This window comes from Pisolithus orientalis, assembly GCF_024613125.1.
Source record: "Pisolithus orientalis strain OTSU chromosome Unknown F5J12scaffold_11, whole genome shotgun sequence".
In the NCBI taxonomy this organism is placed as follows: Eukaryota; Fungi; Basidiomycota; class Agaricomycetes; order Boletales; family Pisolithaceae; genus Pisolithus; species Pisolithus orientalis.
Window position 1 is genome coordinate 107,573 of NW_026260792.1, and position 19,303 is coordinate 126,875.

The 19,303-nt window shown below is 47.5% G+C and overlaps 6 protein-coding genes across 6 annotated transcripts; 2 read left to right on the forward strand and 4 right to left on the reverse strand.

Annotated features, from left to right (window-relative positions):
- Positions 1-2,670: 2,670 nt before the first annotated feature.
- F5J12DRAFT_741077 (WD40-repeat-containing domain protein) lies at positions 2,671-4,748 on the reverse strand. The gene is made up of 9 exons (XM_051742025.1): positions 4,345-4,748; positions 4,151-4,283; positions 3,952-4,099; positions 3,839-3,901; positions 3,529-3,782; positions 3,454-3,476; positions 3,304-3,394; positions 3,210-3,253; positions 2,671-3,146 (listed from the first exon to the last, which is right to left on the reverse strand). Exons 1-9 carry the CDS (start codon positions 4,609-4,611, stop codon positions 2,841-2,843), a joined length of 1,329 nt encoding a protein of 442 aa, XP_051600725.1. The 5' UTR covers positions 4,612-4,748; the 3' UTR covers positions 2,671-2,840.
- Positions 4,749-6,053: 1,305 nt separating this feature from the next.
- Positions 6,054-6,598, reverse strand: F5J12DRAFT_48651 (uncharacterized protein). The gene has a single exon (XM_051739658.1). The coding sequence runs from the start codon at positions 6,407-6,409 to the stop codon at positions 6,134-6,136; it is 276 nt and encodes a 91-aa protein (XP_051600726.1). The 5' UTR covers positions 6,410-6,598; the 3' UTR covers positions 6,054-6,133.
- A 68-nt stretch (positions 6,599-6,666) lies between these two features.
- On the reverse strand, positions 6,667-10,894 carry F5J12DRAFT_782154 (uncharacterized protein; the record flags this gene model as incomplete). Its single annotated transcript, XM_051742685.1, has 17 exons — positions 6,667-6,855; positions 7,245-7,393; positions 7,474-7,682; positions 7,711-7,880; positions 7,936-8,019; positions 8,056-8,294; positions 8,344-8,488; positions 8,562-8,648; positions 8,702-8,751; positions 8,798-8,919; positions 8,976-9,122; positions 9,355-9,378; positions 9,569-9,690; positions 9,758-10,054; positions 10,119-10,352; positions 10,411-10,499; positions 10,561-10,894. 17 exons carry the CDS (start codon positions 10,892-10,894, stop codon positions 6,667-6,669), a joined length of 2,691 nt encoding a protein of 896 aa, XP_051600727.1.
- A 508-nt stretch (positions 10,895-11,402) lies between these two features.
- Positions 11,403-12,399, forward strand: F5J12DRAFT_824936 (uncharacterized protein). The gene is made up of 3 exons (XM_051745449.1): positions 11,403-11,589; positions 11,649-11,762; positions 11,827-12,399. Exons 1-3 carry the CDS (start codon positions 11,449-11,451, stop codon positions 12,268-12,270), a joined length of 699 nt encoding a protein of 232 aa, XP_051600728.1. The 5' UTR covers positions 11,403-11,448; the 3' UTR covers positions 12,271-12,399.
- A 348-nt stretch (positions 12,400-12,747) lies between these two features.
- F5J12DRAFT_824939 (P-loop containing nucleoside triphosphate hydrolase protein) lies at positions 12,748-15,849 on the forward strand. Its single transcript, XM_051745450.1, has 11 exons — positions 12,748-13,206; positions 13,281-13,443; positions 13,497-13,585; positions 13,634-13,710; positions 13,761-13,916; positions 13,968-14,487; positions 14,537-14,635; positions 14,690-14,833; positions 14,882-15,181; positions 15,232-15,621; positions 15,675-15,849. Exons 1-11 carry the CDS (start codon positions 12,910-12,912, stop codon positions 15,753-15,755), a joined length of 2,316 nt encoding a protein of 771 aa, XP_051600729.1. The 5' UTR covers positions 12,748-12,909; the 3' UTR covers positions 15,756-15,849.
- Positions 15,850-17,172: 1,323 nt separating this feature from the next.
- Positions 17,173-19,042, reverse strand: F5J12DRAFT_891825 (uncharacterized protein; the record flags this gene model as incomplete). Its single annotated transcript, XM_051747525.1, has 4 exons — positions 17,173-17,690; positions 17,748-17,937; positions 17,985-18,193; positions 18,247-19,042. 4 exons carry the CDS (start codon positions 19,040-19,042, stop codon positions 17,173-17,175), a joined length of 1,713 nt encoding a protein of 570 aa, XP_051600730.1.
- Positions 19,043-19,303: the final 261 nt, after the last annotated feature.

Below are 19,303 nucleotides of genomic sequence, written 5' to 3' on the forward strand. Positions count from 1 at the left end.
CTGCTCTCTTCTGTGAAGGCCCTGCCACTGCCTCTTCTCACATCTAGCTGCACATCTTCTTTTTGTTGTGGCAGGGCATGCAGGCCCTGGTCTTACCTTGCCCTGGCTTGCACTGGCTCGCCATCAGACTTGCTACACAGTGAGTGCAAGGGGGCTGCTTGGTCACAGTGACCACCACAGAGGCCCTAGGGACCTTCTGGGTGGTGTTGATGTCATACACTGTGCCAGTTAACCTGCAATAGAATAAAGTCAAAAAGAGAATAGGTCAGCTCTGCCTGACTCGCAGTGATCTGCTACTCACCTCTGCTGCGGCCTCATCCTGCCTGGCCTGGGCCCACTCCTGAGAGGCTCTTTGTCTCTTCCTCTGCCGCCCTCCTCTTTTGAGCCTCCTCTTCCTCCATTGCCCTTCTCCTCTGAGCCTCCTCTTCTGCTCTCTTCTTCTGCTCCACCTCCAACTGCTCCTCCTCCACCCTCTGCCTCTTGGCCTCCTCACACTTGGCCTTGTGCTCTGCCTTGCACTCCCTCTCTCTCCACTCGGCCTCCTCTCATTGGCATGCCTTCTCTGCAGACTTCTCCTGCTCGGTGTCAGTGGAGTCATTGGTCAGGATGACCAACTCTTCATCTGCAACTTGGGAGTAGTCATGGACATGACCAGGGGTTGGTTGGGGGGTTTTGCTCTGGCAATGGGAAGACATGATGATGAGGGGAAAGGATGAAGGTTCAGTACCCTAACACATGTTTTTAAGTGGTCCTTCAAACTCCGACAGAGCTCCACCACAGCTAAACCATTGTCCTTGAGGCATCAAACTAATTTCAAATGATCAACTCATGTTGGTCTCGTCCTGTACTTGCAGCCTTCAGGGGTTCAGGCCCTAAAAGGGGGGGCACTGTCACAACCGTGCATTCATTATAAGTCCCTACACACTCCACACCAACTCCATCCAGCTTCTGTTGGTTGTGAATCATCTCCGCTCTGACTGCTGTCAGACTTGTGTTGCTCTCCTACCAGACTGGGTGGACCATTCTCTGAGGAGTCATGTGACCACCCTTCAGACTTCTCCTTGACAGTGCACAGTCAGGTACTCCACAGCACGCACACTGCATGGTCCAGCACCTGGACTGTTTCCTTTTCAGGATGAGATTGTGCAAGGGGGTAGTGCATGAGTTAAACCCAACGCCCTCACTCTGCTCCACCTTTGCTTCAGCGGACTTCATTCCTGCCACCACTCCACTAGTCAGAGTTCCATTCTTCCCTGTTGGACTTGCTTCTGAACCACTCTCTAGACCTTGTTTAGCATCAGAGTTGGTTGGAGTAGGCCCAGACTTGACACTGACATGCCATGCTCTGCTCTGCTCATCTCACTCATCAATGCTGCCATGTATGTCAGAGCCTGTGCTCTTCCTGGCTCTAGACAGTTCTGCTTGCAGCTCTCTGCTGATGATGTGAAGCTTTGTGCATCCTCCACTGCTTCTCCGCCTCCTGACCTCTCTTTGGTCCCTCCTGAGTATTGCCAGTTTGGACTGCCTGGAGGGCAGGTGTATTATCAATCGTGGTCTTTGTGCTTACAGTCTAACCAACAATGTTGCTTATGGTGACAACACCATCATTCAGGCTGTTTCTGTTCCTGCGGCAATCTGTAGCATCTAGCACAGCTCGTACTCGTACTTCTTAATACCTTGGTCTACCAAGAGTTGATCACCAACAGTAATGTGCCTGGATTGAACTGGGGTCCCAGAGTGCGCCATAGCTATTACCCACACCGGCAACAAACAGGGGAGTCCCTGAACATGATGTTCAGCTCCCCTGGCTTGATGCTATCCCCTGCTTTCTTCGAACAGAAATGAATGCCTGATGGACATAGCTCAAAGATATCCATACCAGCGATGCTTTGGGTGTCTTCCTCGCTGGTTCAGGGCACACCGCCACGGACCGAAGGAATTGCACCGTAGTTCGAGCCTCTCCAATTCTAGTATTGCGAATAGATATAACTGTATGAATTTAACGGAGAACAAACAAGAACTCGTAGGTAGAGGATTTCCTCTCCCCACATCCGAGGGGGGGCTAGATTTCGATTGTCCTCGGTCGTCTCACGGCGCCCTTGAACGTGAAGGAAAACAAAGTCGAACACTGCATTCTGCACGAAGATCTGACGCAAGCTCGAGACTGTTTTTTGTGCTCTATCCTCATCAAGTGATAACGGAAGCAGGAAGTTTTCTGGAAACGTTCCCGACTGCGACCTAACTGAGACTGGAGAAATGGAAGTAAGTATCATTGTGCCTCCACTCCTGGTCAGAATGAATACAGTGTTAAGTCTTCATCCAGACCATCATTGACACTGCTTGAACTACCTTTACCCTCGACCTCAGAGCCATTTTCTCTAGACTCACTGTTCTCGGACTGGACGCCCCAAAAGTTAGGCCCCCCATAACAGGGTTATTTCCAAAAACAGACAACCCGGCCATTTCGGTCCGGCAAAAACTCGGGGGACAAAACAATTTTCAGACCTGGACCAGGATGCGTCCAGGAATAACAGCACTTGTCAGGGAACAGGATTCCGGACTTTGCCGACTAAGGTTGAATTGGAGACTGCTTGTGCCTTGACTAAGATTCAATTGGAGGCATGTACTTACGGATGTTGAAATTACGAGAGCTTGCCCTGTTGGCAAGTTTTGCATTGGAAAGATATACATAGATCGTACGATTTCAAATATGATGTGTGATGGACAGAATGGTAGGTTTTGGGAACTATGAGACTGTTACTCCTGCTGATGATGGACTGGTGGAGGTAAATCAAGGAAGGAGCGAACTGCCGACCGCAGCCAATCCACCATTGCCACAGCTACATCACGAATAAAACCTCTCGCTGTAAGAAGGACAAGGCATCCCTCTGATGCCAGCCATAACCCAAGCGACAGTCCTGTATACGCCACATTTTGCACCTAAATAGTGTTAGTTTTTGGGTTCGTGTGGATGGGAAATCAACCACGTGCACAAAATTGATGATATCCTCACAAATCCCTCCCCACGGGATACGCAACCACATTAACCGTACGGCAGCAAAAGCAGCGGTGGCCCATAGTATGGTGAATACTACTGCTAACACTATGCGCCTGTAATCACTCAAATCCATAGAAAAACGTACGACCTCCAAAATAGTAAGTCGAGTGAACCTAAACACCACTTACAACGGTAAGAAAACATAACGAACCATCAACCAATGCCAGAATTCTTCAACAATATCCGAAGAAGAGGCTGTGAAGTCCAGATTAATTACATTGAACATGAGTCAGGGAGGTACGAACTGATGTCTGCCTTCCAAATTTTAATATAGGTGCCCTGCCCTTTCAATGCAGATCCGACTGCAATATAGTTCCATGCACCCTGTTGATAAGTCTGTAGGGATATCGGCTACTGCATCACAGATGAGAAATAGGATATCTCATTATGCTTACTGCTAGAGCTTGTATAACGTCACCTAAACCGGCGTGGTCAACACCTGAGCCCAGTAATCTCACTTGACCACTTACCGCCATGCGGGAGAACCTGATACAGATCCTTCGAATCCATGTTCCAGACACGGACATTTCCAGTAATTGCACCCGAGACCACAGCTCGCCCTCCATGCAGAAATGAAATTGACGAAGGGCATTGTACATCGCATTCTGCCTCATGGTCCCATTTCCAGATGGCCTTCTTGCTACCTATTTTGTAAAGACAAAGACCATCTTGCAGAGTATTTACAACAAGGACATTTATGTCATGGCGAATGGCGGAGCTTGCACTATTGTGACATTGAGATATACGAATGAGCGCGTCCCATGCACCTGCAAAACTCACATTTGAGAAATTGAGGGGGGCTTGACGTGCCATGTAATGGTCTTGTCAATGATATTCCACGCCCTGAAAAACCTCGGCATGATCTGAAACGACTATCTCTGCATGGTACTTACACTATACCATGGTTGAGGTAGGAGACGATAAGGTTGCGGCCACCACCAATGAAGTGAAGGGCACGTGGTCGGATACGTGAATCATTCTCAGTGTATTTGGCCTCGACTTTAGGCGGGGGAGGTAGCCTAGTTGCAGCAGTATATTCATCTGCAGATTTTAATTGGACTAAGAAGCGTAGGATTCTTGGTAGTCACCCACCTTGATTATCGCCAGCGGTGATATTAACTTGGTTGCCAACACCTATTGCCCACAGATTCGCGCTTGTGTCAATGTCCATACAGAAAACAGGAGCTTTGACGCCCAGACAGATAACCTTCTTTTCAAATCCACTCTGAAGAATTTATCACTGTTCATTGATTATGATGACTCCGAAAGAGGTTACTGTTACTTACGGGTCTGAAATCACTCATGGATAGCACTGAGCCATCTTCGCAGCCGCATATCAAGGTCTCTTCTCGAGTGGGGTGCCAATGGAGGATATTGATAGCGCTATCGAATACAACGCGAAAGAGAAAAGAACCTTTGTGTACATTCCATATACAGACGGAGTGGTCGGAAGAACCACTCGCGAGATATTTCCCACAGGGAGAAAAGGCAACAGTGTTCACGGAATCGCCATGTTCACCAACTAGGGTCTTGTGCTCGACATATGCTGGCATTATGGTGGTTTTCCAAAGAACAAAGCCCACGGCAGGCCCGGGAGTATCATGACATGTCACATGTTGATTTGCACATCCCTGCCATGTTTTTCCCAATCATGGGTGGGTGGATTTTTCATACCCTACCACGTTTTCACTACGAAAAGTTAAATCACTAAAATTCAATGTGTAAATCACTTTTGCTGAGTGTTGGAACAGCTGAAGAACAGTGTGTCATTGAATTTCAGTGTCCATTTGGCCTACTAAAAAAGTGTTAAGGTCATTGAAATAAAAGTCTCCTCGTCATTGAAAATGGTGTCTATTTCATTCAATAAAAATGACGGCTTCAAGTAGAGTGACATGCGCTAGAAATCACCTTGTTTACAAGGTCACTGCACCCCGAAATTCGTCGTGCATTTTTCGGCAACCGCGATCCTCCCGAAAACAAAGTCCGATTCAAATCATGGTGACAATGAATTGTAGGCATGTAACTATGTAGGATTGTAGGCTTAGCCCATCCAAGCTCAATGCTAATGCACTGCTGCACTGTGTACTTGCGAACGAGGATGGGGAGACGTTGTGGAGACAGAGGAGTTGACAGCGGAGCAATAAGTGGTATGTGATCTTTAGACATCGAAAACTCGCATGTAAATTATGGGGATCTATGTCGCATCCGTAAACAAGGTGCCTGCCGTCCCCGACGGCCCTATCTTCTAGTGATGGTAATGCATGTGAAATAAATACCCTACATGTGAGATGTGACTGAACTTGTGCCACAGTAACGAAGTAGGAAATAGGACGGAGCTTACTTGTGGTGTGCAGATCTACCGTGGGAGAAAAGGTAAATTTTTTCAAGTGTGGTGAGCCCCTCGTCATCCAGCGTAAAATCTGCTGTGGTGTCAAGTACAGGGTAGGCTTCCACAAGGGAATTCATCTCGAGCTCTACTAGGGGTGTCAAGGGGAGCGGAAGAGGGTTGGTATGTGGCAGGGATGTGAACCTGTTGGTGGCTCCGGATAGTTGTGGCAGAGAATGGGTGGGAGAGTCTAGTGGTGGATCTTCGGCCTGCGAAGATGTCAAGGAAGTGGACGGCGCAGTATAAAAGGGCAGAGGTGGCGATGACGGAGGGGATTCAAATGGATTATCTCACACAGAGGGCGACGGAATAAAGGCCTTGCAGGGCAGTCAAAATTATATGATTCAGAGGCACAATGGGCCTAGTGGAGAATGAGGAGGAACAACTTGAGAGTTCCGAGGTTGACACCTATGCTGACAAGCAGGAGTGCTGGATATCGACAAGAGACACTACTTGGCCCATGAATATCATTCAAACGAGCGGGAGAATAACAATATGGAACACAAACTTTGGTGGAGGCCCGCTTTAAAGGCCTCAGATGTTCCCTGATGAAGAAGTACGAGTATGAATGACACGAGGACGATAGACTGCAAACGAATCAGCGATTCTGATGATGCAAGTAAGTTACAGTCTGTTTAAAATACCCGCCAGCAGTAGCACCGGCAGTTAGTGCAGCAAGTCTTCACTGGTCAACGTGACACGAGTTTGATGTTATACTTGGGGGTGACGACTGACAAGAAATCATCACTATTAGGAAAGAAAAGTAGGCTTGTGCCAGTGCCCGACAGAGATGGCAGACGCTGAGGGCAGGTGAAAATTTTTGTGATCAAAAGGGGAAGGAAGCACACACAATGCCCATCCCGAGGACAGAAAGTCGGATGACCCGAGACAAGAGCGAGACCTAAAATTGAGGGGGAAAAAAAGATTCCGAAGGCGGATGAGCCAGACGGTGCCATTGAATACATAGGGGAATTCACAGCGTGTTTTCATGTGTCGTTTTCGTTCGTTTTTGATGCTGTTTTCGATTTGTTTTCGTTGACCGGGTAAGGCTGAAAACGGCAGTTTGCTTTGGTATCCCCCGTTTTGGCTTCATTTTGGCTGTTTCCGAGGTTTGAATGTGTGTAGATAAGCAATTATCTTGAACAAGTCATCAGAAACCATATATTGCCTCACACCACAGAAAGGCAGAAAGCTGTAGAAGTCCTTCTTGATGTCTATCTGGTTACTCTACTTGCTGAATCTCACTCATACTTTGATCCCCCAACCTCTTCTGACTCCAATTCCAGTGGTTCTGAGAGCACAAGCTCTGAATCATCTGATGAACACCTGCATAGTACCTCCTCAACCAGTGATATTGTGTTGACTGCCCCTTCGGCTTATTACTACGAGGCATAGATTGGGGAAATGATGTCTGACAGGCTGAGTCAGCACTGGCGCCCGTGAAAACGTCCAAGCTTTGCCGTTTTCACATCGTTCTCAAGTCACTCAGTCACTCAGTAGTGGGCCTGTCCAAAATGAAATTTAAAATCGCACGAAAACGGCGTACGAAAACGTGCTGTGAATTCCCCTAATAGATTAAATATTCCTGAAAGGAGGGAGGAGCTTGAATTGGTTCGAGACGATGGTCGTTTCGGTGCGGCGTGCAGAGTATCATCGAACCCTAAGTACTTGTAGCTAGTCTCCCCTAGGCAAACATAAACTGACTTAGCACGAAAAATTTGCAGGTGGCGATGCCGAGGGAATTCCCATAAAAGGAAATGCCGCCCTCAGGCGGGTGGGTGGGGAAGGGGGTCGACGTACTTTGTCACCGTGCTTGGAAATGAAAGCATCCCCTTGATAATATGCCGGTTTGTGCGCCTGTGTCAACTGAGTGGCTGGGATTTTCGCACATGCTGTTGTCTCCCAATCCACTGCATTTGAGAGCTGAGTCCTCGATTTCCCGCTAGTAGCTGGAACACGAAGAATTTGTCCAGTTGCTGGAGACAAAGGCTATCAGAAATGCTCAGACTGAATTTACGCTCGTACTTACCATTTGTCTCACAAGGGTCCTCGTTGGACTTGATCCCAAGTAATTTTCCTTGTGCCGGGTGCTCGCAGAGAAAGCTCAAAACGAAAGGGCCAGCACAAACCCATTTCTGTAGTTCTTGCTCATACCAGTATCCACCGGTGATGATATGCTTGACAAGGTCGAGCTGCACGAATCTATGATATGTATCTTGACTTGGGCCCTGCTGGCTGCTGTATATACATGAGAGCCTGAAGACACGGTTGAACTGATTCATAATGCTCGGTGGAGAAAATGATTGCTGGTCCAAAACGGCGGATGTATGCTGGGAGGTGAATGAGGAAATGAAACTTCGGCTTTGTTATGAGGATACTGGGAGCACAGATTGCTGTGACATTGAGGAAGTCTTCTATCGTCCGAGTGAGCCACGCCTATTGATTTCAACAAATCAATGAGTATGTCGTTCAGTGCGTGAGGAATACTAACCAGGTAAACTTCAATGTGATCGATCTTTGTGTGCCAAAGGAGCACGACTAATTCTCCAAGAGTTGTCCATCCATCTATCACAGTCTGCAGTATCAAGTCATGGATAATGAATGGCATTACTTGTGCTAAGCTCTTGAAATGCTTCCCGATCAGTCCACCTTTGTAGCGACAAATATATTCCGGATTCAAACTTGGTGCATTGAGTGCGTCGTGGTTGATTGAACCCAGGCAACTTTGAAAGACGTCGAGCAATTTTGCCTTCTTGATAAGATACACGGTCTGTCCCCAGAAGTACTTTACGACACCGAGCAGAATCGTATGAAGAATCTCTGTTGGCGTGTCCAAGTGTATATTCATACCTGAAGGACTATTAGTAATTGCACAAGAAGAGGTAAAATGCTGCCTCACCGTTCATGCCTAAGAGTGGGTTTATCACGTCGTCCAGGTTCTTTCCGTTGAGAAGATCCTTGAGTTCCTTCTCCAAAGCAGCCTTGACCTCGCTCTCTTTCATTGCGGGAACACCAGCACCTCGCTTGCGAAGCTTCTTGCCCATCTCAACAAGCATAGTTAAAATCCCAAGCGACAGCGAGTCACGAACTCCAGTCAGTTGAAAGCGATGTTTTGACCTTTTCCATTGCACCAGACAGCTTTGCATTCACGAACTGATTTTTGATTTCGTTCACCATTCCCTCTGGTGTGCAAAGGTTTCCTGACTGGCATGAGATATTAGTTTCGAACTCAAATCAAGAGGGAATATTTGCCTGACCTTGAACAAGCTACAGTATCCCTGCTTGGACTCCTTGTGCTCCTTCATTCCTCCAACATCACAAGTTCGACAAAAGCAGGTTACAATTCAAACCACCCTGGCTACACTCCTCTGCCTGCATAGGATTGTCCCCTGCATGAAATAATCCATATGGAATCAACATCACTTCTTCATTGTCTTGACAGTCCCAAGCGATTATACCTGACTCAGCGGCACTCCTGAAGCAGAGATGTAATGAGATGGTGAGAGTTTGTAGAGCATGAATGGGACTTACAGTATTGATTGCTTCATTCCATGCATCAATTCCATAGGAGAAGCATGTGGAGACGATGTGACGAACCATACACAGAACTCTTGATCCAACATTTCACATGGAAGGTTTGCATTTGACATGTATATCACATAATGCTTGTTCCACTCACTGCAAGCATTTCACAATTTTTCATCAGAGAACATGCTGAAAAAATTGAAGGAAAAGATACCATGTTATTTTGGATGTTTTCACAAACAAAATCAAAAAATAATATTAGATTTTCTTTGTCTTCTCTACTGGCAAACATGAATTAATGGTAATACCCACTAGGACTGAACCTAATGGTCATTACCAACAATTAATGTTTATAGGTAGGTATGCAAAGAAAATACAACTTTACCTTTGGATTTTTTCTGTGAAAACACTGGAAATGAAACAGTATCTCTTCCTTCAATTTTTTCACCATGTTTACTCTTCAAAAAGTGTGAAATGCTTGCAGTGACTGTTTGGAGATATTGCCAGACACATCATCCATAAAGATAACCAACGGGACGGCGTAGACCATCCAACCACCTGATTTCTTACGCCACGGGTTGGGTTCCAGCGATACGTACTTCTTCGACGACTCGGTCAACCCACATGTGAGTTCAGAATGACGGAAGGCGATATCCTCATATGATCTTCTGAACGCTGAGGTTGGTATGATCTCCCTTTCATCGCCGACAATAAAACCAACCTATGATCGAACACACCAGCATTTTTATCAATGACCACAGCACACCTCGATGCATCATAAAACTTACTTCAGTTTGTTCAGCAGTGTGTCCAAGAGCAAAGAGCTCTTTCGTGTCTGCCGGCCTTCCACCAGAACCTGAGGCAACACTTGGCGATGTGAGGAAGAAGCGCTCAGGTATAAAATACGCTCCAGACGAATCTTGTAGTAGCTCGTCGACATAATAAACGTTCCCATTGACACAGACTGAGGGGGGAGATGGTCGTTCATGTAGTATCTTCTCCCCATGGAAAACTTGTGACATTCCGCTGCCACCGTCCTCCGGGAAGTCTTGCATCGCAAATTGTGTGAGGGGGTTTGCATAGTCCTAAGCCTGAACATACATTTGTGTCACTTTTATACATGGACCAAGTCAGCCATCGGTCACTCACCTTCGCAATGGCCTTTGCAACATCGTTGATATAGAAGACATTACCAAATGGTGAAACAACCTTCTTGGTCAGGTCACCCACAATTTTCTTGACTTGCTCATGGCGCTGTTTCAGCACATACAAAGATGGCACATCGTGGGCACCGAGTTCCTTTGCCCAGTCGAGGATGGCTTTCTTTTGTGGATCAGAAAAGGGAAGCCTTGGAGAATTGAATAGTATCACGGTGAGAAAATGCTGTACATAGAAATTATGTTCAGCATTGAGCTATCAACCGTAATAAAGTTGAACGTACAGCTTTCGTTGGCCAAGGATAAGTCGGGCTGTCAGTGGATACCTTGGTTTTCACAGAGTTAGAGTGGGTGGGTTTGTCGCCTTCATCGTCTAGAATGTGAGATTAAACAGGCATAAGAAAGTTTCAGCTACGAGCAAATAGACTACTTACCCAGAAGCTCAATACCAAAGTTAGACTCCGTGTCTTCATCGAGAAGAATGTCGTCGCATGGGAATTGATTGAGTGCAGCGGCTGGGTCGGAAAACAGTGGTTCACCAGAGGCGAGCGCATCTTGCAGCTCTTGAAATAAATCGCAGGTCCTGTCTATGTTTTGATAGCAGCTGTTGGATATCGCGTTCCATAGCTCGTTCAACGGGACAAGCGGAATGTCATCTGGCCCTGGCTCGGGGGTCGAAGGGGGAAATTTAGATGGTCCAGATGTGGGATCTTCTTCAGCATCAAAGCCTCCCATGTATTGCAATCTGTCAAAACTATCAGCATCCATGTCACACAGTTCAGGGCTTGTGCACGAGGTGCTAGGGAAATCAAATCGAGGAGTGTGATGAGGGGCATGGAAACCCGAAAGCGACGTGCAACCGCTTGTTTTGTACTTGACATGGCATTGGTGGAGGAGGGAGCTGGCGTGACTGTTGATGTGTTTCGAGTTGATGGTATGATAAAGGCCATTTGCAGCTGGGCAGACCAAGCAGTATACACTTGAGGTACCTCTTTCTGGCACATACTGAAAGACTGCCTGTAAGTTAGTGACAGAAGATAAGGAGTATGGCTCATTTCAATGCACTTACTTTTGCCATCAACAAGGTGTGCTATGTTGGAGTTCCTGGGCATCCTTCACATATATAACAGAGACGAACATACTTTTGGGTGGGCGACAGCAGCAGTGTGCACTGTGCAGGATGTGCAGCCCAGTGCAGGACTTTGGCTTGGTGCGGTGACTTGCCAGTGTATTGTTCACACGCGCAATCAGTATCATGTGACTGGCAAACTTCTGATTCTTGACAAGTCTTCGAAGCTTTACCACTCACTGCTCATGCCAAAATGACTACGCTGCTCACTGTGAACACAGTGGTTTATCCTGATGTTGAATATGCCGACACTGAAACCGTGTTCCTGCAGCCGCTAATTGTTATGGTCTGCTTTTCTGGACCTGTACCTCAACGTCTCATTCATACAGACATTGTGTGTGTTTCTCCCCCATTTTGATTCGTTCTGTGGCACTGATGAACATATATTATTAGCCTATCGAAATCTCTGCATCTATTTCCGAGGAATACAAGGGGATTACCTTGCCAGTCATTCATGCAAAGGCATGGAGTGCTCACCAATCTGAGCGATCAACTCATTCCATCGCTGTGAGTTTTGCCGCCATGAGTTTTTCCCCATCTTCACTGCTCACTACTGACTAATAAATGGCAGTCTTTACACATCGTGCCAGGCAGCATTGATCAAGAAGATTCTGCTGGGGATTTCCCAATCCCATTCTTGCCTCTGGCCTCTACGTTCGACCCCATGGATACCTGTCACTGGGCCACGCTGTCAAAAGACACCGAACGGTGGCTTGTGAATGACGTATGGACGACATCTGTTCCCCAGTGGGCTTGGGGTCGTGATGCCTTCTGGCTTGCATACATTGCTGCTCATCCGATGTTTCCCAATGGAAGTTGGTCTGCGTGGGATCCAAGGATCCCCATGGAGGGACAGTTCATTGAAGAATGGCTCAATGATGATGGGATGAATGGTAGCGCTGATGGGATGTCTAGCAATGAAACAGCCGAGCACCCGCTATTGTCCAACATCTGGGAATCCTTCAGTAGACACATTGCACTTTTCTATCCTTTTGTCTTGATTCCTGTCAGTTGAGCTTCTGCAACGTATGCCGTCTTGTTCTGTCATTCCTTTACACTGCATCTGTATATACGGTAGCGACTGTTAACATTCTGCTGTGTTGTATGACTTGTATGCAATATGCTATTGAATGACTTCTCGGAATTTGTCACGCCCAGTCCCATCAGCATCTCATGACACAGTCGACCTGCCCATAACTATATGTTTGGGCAGGATATGAGAGATGTATATACTTATGTATATGCTGAATATATAGTTGACATCCGCCCTATGGTACAGCTGCCAGTATAAGCTCCACATATGAAAATTTGTAAACTGTATGTTCCATGACAAACATGACGCTGGTACCAGCCTTTTGCCGACATTGTACACGTGGAATGACACTCGGATGCCTCGTGAACAGTCTCCAAGATAGGCCTTGGTTCCAGGCGTCACTCGATAAAATCTTAATTTATTGCTTGTATATATTATAGGCACTCGGTTGCTGCGGGCACGTTATTCCAAAAATCTTTTCCGTCAATCATCCCCGAGGCAAAATCGGCAATTGGACGTGTAGCGGGCCCAAAGCAGCCCAGCATAAGTATTGCGTAAGCTACCACATGGGGACCACTCGGCGAAAATTTAGTTTTTGAAAACAGTCGAGGTGCTTCACCCATGCAGATACTGCGTCGCCCGCCCACTCCATGGAGTTGGGCGCTCATAGGTACCAGGTCACCGCCAACTTGCCTCCTTGTCTCCTGGGTGGGGAGACGCGCTGCGTCTGCAGCCTCGGTGGCGCGCAAGACGTCCAACTCGCCCTTGGAGTTCCCCAAGTATGAGCTCTCTGGGGCCGATATGAAGAGAGTTAATTTTCAGAGAAACATTGGTGTTTCCGCCCACATCGATTCAGGGAAGACTACTCTGACAGAACGTATTCTTTACTACAGCGGTCGAATTCGAGACATTCATGAGGTGAGTTGGTGTGCACGTTTGCGGCTACACCTTGGTAACTGATCCGTTCTTTACTTAACATACTGACTCCACAGGTCCGTGGCCGAGACGCTGTCGGTGCCAAGATGGACAGCATGGAGCTGGAGCGCGAGAAAGGCATTACCATCCAAAGCGCTGCGACGTTCTGCGATTGGAATGCGACGTCCCCAATAACCGGTGACAAGGACAAGTATGCCATCAACATTATTGACACTCCCGGTATGTCTCTGCACCTCTCTGTTGTGGTACTTCATTGACGTTTCGGGTTTTAGGTCACGTCGACTTCACAATAGAGGTCGAACGTGCTCTCAGAGTACTCGATGGCGCAATCTTGGTACTGTGTGCTGTTGCGGGCGTTCAGGTATGCGTTCAGTAGTGAAACGCAATCGAATATTCATTGGGTTTCAAGAGCCAAACGACCACCGTTGATCGTCAAATGCGCCGATACAATGTTCCTCGTATATCTTTCGTTAACAAGATGGACAGGTGTGTGGATATCTGCTTTGATTTCCTCATATGTTGAATATACCGTGTAGGCCCGGTGCCAACCCTTGGAGGGTTATCAACCAAATCCGAACTAAGCTTAAGATCGCTGCCGCTGCCGTGCAGGTTCCGATAGGGGTAGAAGATGAATTCAGGGGCGTTGTTGATCTTGTTCGTTGGAAAGCAGTGTACAACGAAGGAGAGAAAGGGTATGTGAAGTGCGTTATGGTGTCTCCCGTCGCTGGCTTACCTTCATCCAGTATTAACGTTGTCGAGTCCGACGAAATTCCCGCAGAAGTTCTGGGACTTGCAAAGGAAAAACGTGCGGAACTCATTGAACAGCTAGCGGAGGTCGACGAACAGATTGGTGACCTCATTTTGTGTGACGAGATTCCGACGAATGTGCAGATCGCCGAAGCTATTCGTCGAACAACCGTCGGACTGAAATTTTCACCCGTTTTCCTTGGTTCGGCGATCAAGAACACTGCGGTGCAGCCGTTACTAGATGGAGTATGTTCATACCTTGCTAACCCAGCTGAGTCGACGGTTACGGCACGCGATACTACTCAACCTGCGTCTCCTCCAATCCCTCTCGTCCCAGCTGCTGAAGCGCCTCTTGTCGTATTGGCATTCAAATTGGAGGAGGGTCGCTTTGGTCAACTGACCTACATGCGGGTATATCAGGGTACCCTGAAGAAAGGCTCCTACGTCGTCAATGCCCGCACAGACAAAAAGGTCAAAGTCCCTCGCTTAGTTCGTATGCACAGTAATGAGATGGAGGTGAGTGTGTTCGACATCGGTCCAGACAATCTTTGCAACTATTCTCCAGGACATTGATTCCATTGGCCCCGGGGAGATTTGTGCGCTTTTTGGCGTTGAATGCTCTTCTGGTGATACTTTCACTGACGGAACTACCAGTTTCTCTATGGTGAGTCGGTTTTGAGTTGGTAAATGTCGTTATGCATATCACCCGTTGTGACAGACATCAATGCATGTACCGGAGCCAGTCATATCACTTGCGATCAAACCCATAGGCCAGGAAACCCCAAACTTTTCTCGCGCACTCAGCCGATTTCAAAAGGAGGATCCTACTTTCAAGGTTCATATTGACCCGGAGAGCAAAGAAGTAAGTAATCGAGGGGTTACTTGATCGTATCTAACCTCTGATCCGTAGACAATTATTTCCGGAATGGGGGAACTTCACCTGGAAATTCACGTGGAACGCATGAGGCGTGAATATAATGTGGCGTGTACCACGGACAAGCCGCGCGTCGCATATCGCGAAACCGTTACTCAGCGTGCACATTTTCAATTCACTCACAAGAAGCAGACGGGAGGTGCTGGCCAGTTTGCACGTGTCATTGGCTACGTGGAACCTATGGAATTTGATCCTGAAATTGGCCGCGACACGCAGTTCGAGAGTCTCATCATGGGTGGGGCTATTCCGTCCAACTATATCCCCGCATGTGAAAAAGTGTGTTTATTTCGGTTTGTACCATTTACCTAGGCTGACGGGTGTGGAAGGGTTATTTCGAAGCATTGGAGAAGGGTACCCTTTCTGGTAATCCAATTGTGGGTTGTCGCATGGTTCTCCAAGATGGCAGCTACCATATCGTGGATTCTTCTGAATTGGCATTCCGTATCGCAACAATTAGCGCATTCAGGGAAATTTACATGCAAACGAGGCCCATTATACTCGAGCCTATCATGACAGTTGAAGTTATTGCTCCATCGGAGTTCCAGAGTGCTGTCATCGGGAGCCTGAACCAGCGGCGAGGTACGATTTTGGATAGCGAAGTCCGAGGCGAGGAGTTCGTGTGCACTGCAGAAGTCCCTTTGAACGACATGTTCGGCTACTCGAGTCAACTTCGTGGCGTAACGCAGGGCAAAGGAGAATTCAGCATGGAGTACAGGGTAAGTGATCACGGTGTACCGTCTGAGGGGAAGATGCTGATGTTTCTTCTCAGACGCATATGCCTGTCCTTCCTATTATTCAAAAAGAACTTGCGGAGGCTTACCGCAAGACTTTACCTCAGGCGAAGAAGTAGAATGACATGCTACGTCCCGTAGCAACTGTCACACATAGTTAAAGTTATCACCTGATACTCCCACTTATATAATCTAATTAGACACAACATTGCTGTTTTGATGTCGGTCTAAGACGAGGCATTTGAGGTGTCTTCCCCCTCAATGAATAATTATTGAATACCGTAGAGTACTTAAAAAGATTAAGAGCCACTAATCTACCTGAGCCACACCAGGCGCACTGGGATTTGTCATCAGCGCCCCGCCGATGCTTCCCACGCACGTGACGCGTCATCCCCGACACCTCTCGTCGCCATTGTCGACAGCGAGCTCGCATATCTCAACAACTACACAACGTACAAGCATCGGACTTTCACGGCCGTATAGTACTCATGTCTAGCTAGCATTCTGTAACATATTATTAATTACCACTAGATACTATGTACTAAGCTACCAGAGCTGTGCCGCGTTGCACTAGGATTTGTCATCAACACACCACCCGTACTTCCCACGCACGTGACGCATCATCCCTGACACCTCTCGTCGCCGTTGCCGACAGCGAACTCGCATATCTCAACAACTACACAACGCGCAAACATCGGACTTTCACGGCCGTATAGTACTCATGTTTAGCTAGTGTTCTGTAACATATTATTAATTACCACTGGATACTAAGTACTAAGCTACCAGAGTGGTGCCGCGTCGCACTGGGCTTTGTCATCAACGCCCACCCGTACTTCCCACGCACGTGACGTGTCATCCCCGACACCTCTCGTCGCCGTTGTCGACAGCGAGCTCGCATATCTCAACAACTACACAACGCACAAACGTCGGACTTTCACGGCCGTATAGTACCCATGTCTAGCTAGTGCTCTGTAACATATTATTGATTATCGCTGTACTAAGCTACCAGAGCCGTGCCGCGTCGCACTGGGATTTGTCATCAACGCCCACCTGTACTTCCCACGCACGTGCCCTCTCGTCGCCGTTGTCGACAGCGAGCTCACATATCTCAACAACAAGACAACGCACAAACATCAGACTTTCACGGCCATATAGTACCCATGGCTAGCTAGTGCTCTGTAACATATTATTGATTATTGCTGGATACTACGTACTAAGCATCAAGCTACCAGAGCCGCATCGCACTGGGTGACACACCAGTTGTCATGTGTTTGGCAAACACCGTTGGACATAGTCTCCTCACCAAGTACGTGTATCACGACTGTTGTATATTGTAAAGACATCGGATTTTCACGCAGACGTACAGTGTATATAGAAGGGCGGCGGATGCATGAATGAATTGATCTACGGTGCGTGACTGTGCATAACTTTCGGAAGATATATAAGTGCGTTACATCGACAGTGACCAGAAAGTCCTGTGTTAAGATGCATGCGTGACGAAGTATTAAAGTAGGGTGGATAAAAACTTACATCTCATTACTCATCATCTTCTGTGGAGCTGTTGTCCTCCAAAGACGAGTCGATCAATGCGACACTTTTTGGAGCTTTCCCCTTGCCTGGTGCTGTGCGGCGGCGTTTCCTGCCCGCATCGGAGGACTTCTTGCGAGGTTTTCCAACTGCTTCCCCAGCAATTTGTCGTTCCTTAAGTCGATCCGCATGTTGCATACGTTGTTGCATAGACATGTACACCCAATGACATGTACCTGCTTTAAGCATGTCACGAAGGGTACAGAGGTGTTCAGCATTTGTAGTGGTGTGAGGAGACTGGAATGGAACACTCTCCGGCCGCCCAAGTAGCTCGATGCCATATTTCTCCTTGATGGCCACCTCAAAATTGACAAAGTTGATTCGCATTTTTTTCTTGGCAACAACACCTGTGTATACTTGCATGTCAGGAGCTGTTAGAAGGTAGAACGAATACTCATGGAGACCAGAATTAAGAATGCGGGCACACATTCGCTGCATGCCTTCTACGGAGTTGCGCTCCTCGATGTCTGTATGAACAACGTAATTCAATACTTAATAGCTATTTAACGCCACTCTCGACCTACTTTTTCCATGCATGCATGCCCACTGTTCCAGTTTACGAACGATTTCGTTGGGTTCGAGGTCCATAACATCCTCCCAAAAGTCCATGACATTATCGGTTCCATACCAGAAAGGCTGCGATGAGTTGTAGACATGTCCACAAGTGGCAAAGAGACATGCGTATATTCCAGTGCGAAGGGCAAGTCCATCAAGCTATAGGAATTCAGTTGATGATCATTAGAATAGAATGCAGAACTCACTATTTTAAAAACATGCTCCAAGGTTGACTGTGCATCGCACGCCGCTGCAGAATTTGTAGCACGAACACTCACGTTCTTGAGAGTGCGATATTCCGTGAGGGCACGTAACAATTCATCTTTTTCATCTTGAGTCATGTCCTGGTATTTGGGGTCCGCCCTTGCCAACTCCCGAATCTGTTGGAGGGAGAGCTTCTCCCCACGAGCGCGACCTGTGATGCATGAGTTAGAGCTGGAATATAACAGCATCAGAGTGGGAAATTACCTTCATTAACCTCGTTTGCCTTGTCGTGAATAATGGCATTGGCCAGTTGCGTGCTGCACGGGTTCTGATAATATTTGTGACTGCCCAGGAGCTTCTTGACCTTCTCACTTGTAACGTTATGTGTAGTTGCAATGGCCTGTACCTTCATTTCAAACTCATTGGCTAGGGACTGGATGGCATCGTTCAGAAGTGTGTCACGATCCCTCCGTTGTGCTGCAGAAATTTGCCTTGATGCTGCATGCGCGCTGCGATGATCTTTCTCCACAGCGGAGAGTGGCTGATGAGGCTGCATGACTGGCCGTCCAGGGTTTCGGGTAGCCCAAGTGGACTTGTTGCCTGCCACTTTAACCACCGAGACTCTGCCATTGCAAACGTTGGGTGTGCCGTTATTGGGATGTGTACTAGAGGTGGTCACGCTGGGGACAAAGGTAGCATTTGAATGGGCAGTCTTGGCAGGCGTGGTGTCCGGATGATGGTCTACTGCGGTGCAAGAAATTGGGACATGTGCGGACGCCATTACTTGAGCAGTAGATGAAGGTAGGGCGGGTCTCGAAGTCAGAGATGACTCGAGCCGAGGGACGGAAATGGCTAAGAGAGTGGGGTCCAGTGCAGGATAACCATAGGATGGGTTGTGCAATTCCAAAGGCTGTGGAGGCGATTGTGCAGCGTTGGGAGGGAACGGCACATCGGACAGATTCCGGAAATTATACAAGTTGAACCCTGGAGTCAGACATGCGGAATCACCTCCTGTGGGGCCAAAGGTGGTGGGAGGAAAGGTGAAAACATATTGGTCCATGCTGTAGGTAGAGCATCGAGGTGCAAAGTCTATAGTATTGCTGCACATCTCCAAATCCTGGAAAATAAAATAAAAATTTGACAGCGTGATATTGAGCGGATGACATTGGTGTACTCTGTCATTAGAACGATCAGGTACGATATATACAACTTGATATAAGACCATGTGGACCTGTGGGGGCATCAGCATGATACAATAGTATACTAGAGGCGATGTGAGTAATGGGCTATTGATAACACTTACCGTGGATGAAGCTGATAC

Bases quoted from the DNA above. Each gene is read 5' to 3' on its own strand.
- F5J12DRAFT_824936 (XM_051745449.1), top strand. From the start codon at position 11,449: ATGACTACGCTGCTCACTGTGAACACAGTGGTTTATCCTGATGTTGAA. The intron at 11,590-11,648 runs GTGTGTGTTTCT...ATATATTATTAG, and splicing joins GTCTCATTCATACAGACATT to CCTATCGAAATCTCTGCATC. The intron at 11,763-11,826 runs GTGAGTTTTGCC...AATAAATGGCAG, and splicing joins GATCAACTCATTCCATCGCT to TCTTTACACATCGTGCCAGG.
- F5J12DRAFT_824939 (XM_051745450.1), top strand. From the start codon at position 12,910: ATGCAGATACTGCGTCGCCCGCCCACTCCATGGAGTTGGGCGCTCATA. The intron at 13,711-13,760 runs GTGTGTGGATAT...TATACCGTGTAG, and splicing joins TTCGTTAACAAGATGGACAG to GCCCGGTGCCAACCCTTGGA. The intron at 14,636-14,689 runs GTGAGTCGGTTT...CCGTTGTGACAG, and splicing joins GAACTACCAGTTTCTCTATG to ACATCAATGCATGTACCGGA.
- F5J12DRAFT_741077 (XM_051742025.1), bottom strand. From the start codon at position 4,611: ATGCCAGCATATGTCGAGCACAAGACCCTAGTTGGTGAACATGGCGAT. The intron at 4,100-4,150 runs GTGGGTGACTAC...TAAAATCTGCAG, and splicing joins CACCGCTGGCGATAATCAAG to ATGAATATACTGCTGCAACT. The intron at 3,783-3,838 runs GTGAGTTTTGCA...ATGTCACAATAG, and splicing joins CCCCCCTCAATTTCTCAAAT to TGCAAGCTCCGCCATTCGCC.
- F5J12DRAFT_48651 (XM_051739658.1), bottom strand. From the start codon at position 6,409: ATGTATTCAATGGCACCGTCTGGCTCATCCGCCTTCGGAATCTTTTTT.